General features: G+C 48.9%; 1 protein-coding gene across 1 annotated transcript in view; it reads right to left on the bottom strand.

Moving 5' to 3' along the window:
- The window catches only part of CCDC103 (coiled-coil domain containing 103), a 6146-nt gene that overhangs the window by 2955 nt on the left and 633 nt on the right, over positions 1-2558 (bottom strand). The window contains exon 2 of the mRNA XM_019523526.1: positions 1113-1264. Within this exon, the coding sequence (XP_019379071.1) occupies positions 1113-1264 (152 nt within the window). The remainder of the gene's footprint in view (positions 1-1112; positions 1265-2558) is intronic.

Raw genomic sequence — 2558 nt, 5'->3', positions numbered from 1 at the left:
CCCAGCCAGTTCCTTTAGGACTCTAGGGTGAAGATCATCCGGGCTGGCTGACTTAAAAACGTCCCCTGCAGGGCCCAGGTTGACTGGGCCCTGCAGGGGAAGGGACTGTGGCCAGGCCCCAACCCAACTCTAGGGTGGTGGTGGCCTGGCCCCAAGGGGGTGGAAGAGGGTGGCCCAGCTTCAAGAATCCAAAAACAGGGTGGGAGGAGAGGGGTGCTCTAACCAGCTGCACAGGGCTTGAGGTTTTGGCAGCAGGGAGGATGGCTGTATTAATGTTCACTGCTCCCCCACCATCACATTTCTGGATCTGTGGGGAGCCCCATGGGCCAAATGAGTTGGCTTCATGGGCCACTATTGGCCTGTGGGCCAGAGGTTGAGCACCCCAATCTAGAAATAAACGTTTTTCCAGCCAAATAATGTTAGTTAAGGGTATGGTTTTTGTTCTCTCAGTTTTCTAGCAGATGCAGTTAAATGAAAATATAGTTGTCTTACACCAAAATATAGCCTGTACTAGTTCCCAGATCAAACTAATACAAGTTTTTTTTATACCAGTATAACCACATCCACATTAGAGGGGTTTGCCACTTATGCTGGCAATGTGTGTAAGATCTGTGCTGCGAAGCCCAGTTCCCTTTATGAGAAATGTTATAGTATGGGTGCTAAGTAAACCTTTCCTTTCTTTTTAATTCCATTTTTCTTTGTTTTTAACATATCTTGTTTTGATTCAGATTCCTAGGGTCTGAGTAATTTTCCCACAGAGAGGAAAATCTCATGACTTTTCTGAGAAGCTGAAGGATAGAGCTTCTGGAGTTACACATCCCTTACCCAGCAAGCTGGCTTAGACAAAGAGCTCCTCTTACAAAGAACTGTGTTGCCACTGAGTTGTGGCTGAAATACATGGAGCTGGTCACATACACACTCCTCATTGCTTCAGACACTCTCACAGATTCAGTCCTTCTCACCCAGGAGGGAGGATATGACAATACAACTTCTGAGCAGAGAGTGTCACTACATGACATTCAGTAATACAAACTTTCATCCCAATGAAGGAAACACTGGATTGTTGTATTCCCAACTCCAGACTCGCCATATGAAACAAGTTGCCTGCAAACCTAAATTCTTCATAGGACGCCACCTTCTGGTGAACAGCTCGGAATTTGGCATCATTTTCTCTCCAGTACTTTTCATCAGCAGCAACAGCAGCCTGTAGTTCTCTCTCCAAAGCACAGAAATCTATTGCTCCAGATTTGTCCATGATGATAACCTGAGAGCAAAACATAATTAATGGCATGCACAGATCAAACAATTATACCAGGTTACTGTAACTCATGCTGAACCAACATAACTATTTCATCTGTCCACTCCAGTATCAGTGTAACTTTACACCTCTTTCATTCAGTTTAATTCTATTTATGCTGGGATAAGAATAAACAGATGAAGCGGTTATAAGTGGTAAGTCCCTTTATACACTATTTTAATATAGTGTATAACTGCATCTCTGATTTAGTTACTTTATAATGTCTGGCCTGTGCGCTAGATCCAGCCCATCAAACTGTTCCATCTGGCTTGCTAGTAGTCCAGCAGGCTACCAGATGTTGGCAGCATAGCTAGGAGGTGTGGTGTGCATACAGCCCTTGCTTGCCTCATGCTCATCCCTGGACCCATGCTGTCACCAGCCCCCAAACCAACTTGCCTCATCCCCTGCCATACACACTGTTGGCTCTGCAGATCTAGCCCAAGAGACCTTAGGGTCTAAATCTGGCCTAAGGTGCAGGGTGAGTTTGACACCGCTTATCTACAAGGTGAAATTCTACCCTGCCTTCTGCCTGACTTCAGACTAACATGACTAATGACCTCTATCTGTCCACAAGCCAGAGTTACTTGGGGTGCATGAGCACCATGCAAGGAGAATATTCCTTGCTTTTTCACATCCTGTTCATTACTTGAACTCTTGTTAGACTCGCTGCAAGTATCTAAGTATTAGAGGTGCACCAATACATTTGTCCCATATTGGATCAGCACCAATATAAGGCAAATTGAGTGTATCGGCTTTTTTTGGCTGATGTGGCCAATAAATGCCCTGTGCATGCGCGAAGTTGTAGCACAGCATGCCAAGCTGCGCTCCTTGCTGCCTGCAGTGTGGAGAGTAGACGGGTCTGGCTGGTAAATCTATTGTGAGGATGTGGGGGTGGGGGGCAGATCGAGGCCCCCGCGGTGAGGGAGGGAGTGGGGCTAGGGCAGAGGCAGGCACTGCCCAGCAGAGGCAGGGTGCAAGACTGAGCTGCGCACAGGGAAAGGGGGTGGCTCCTGCTGCTGTGTGCAACCCCAGGGGAGACATGGGGGGGGTGTGCCCCTGGATCTGTGCGCAGGCCAAGGACAGGCTGCTACTGCGGGCTGGGGCCAAGGCAACACCGGGTTCTTCCCAGGTTGGGGTGGGGCTGGGCCAGGCTGTGCTTGGGGTGGATGGCAGCAGTGCTGGGAGGGGAGGTTGGGAGGGCTATGGCAAATTTTGGGGTGGCTGAAGCCCCGCCCCTAGCCCCACTGCCCACCCCAAGCAC

The sequence above is a fragment of the Gavialis gangeticus genome, unplaced genomic scaffold, assembly GCF_001723915.1.
Source record: "Gavialis gangeticus isolate Ggan-Ray unplaced genomic scaffold, GavGan_comp1, whole genome shotgun sequence".
Lineage (NCBI taxonomy): Eukaryota > Metazoa > Chordata > Crocodylia > Gavialidae > Gavialis > Gavialis gangeticus.
The sequence above is the reverse complement of the archived record's forward strand: the minus strand, read 5'-3'. Positions and strand labels throughout refer to the sequence as shown.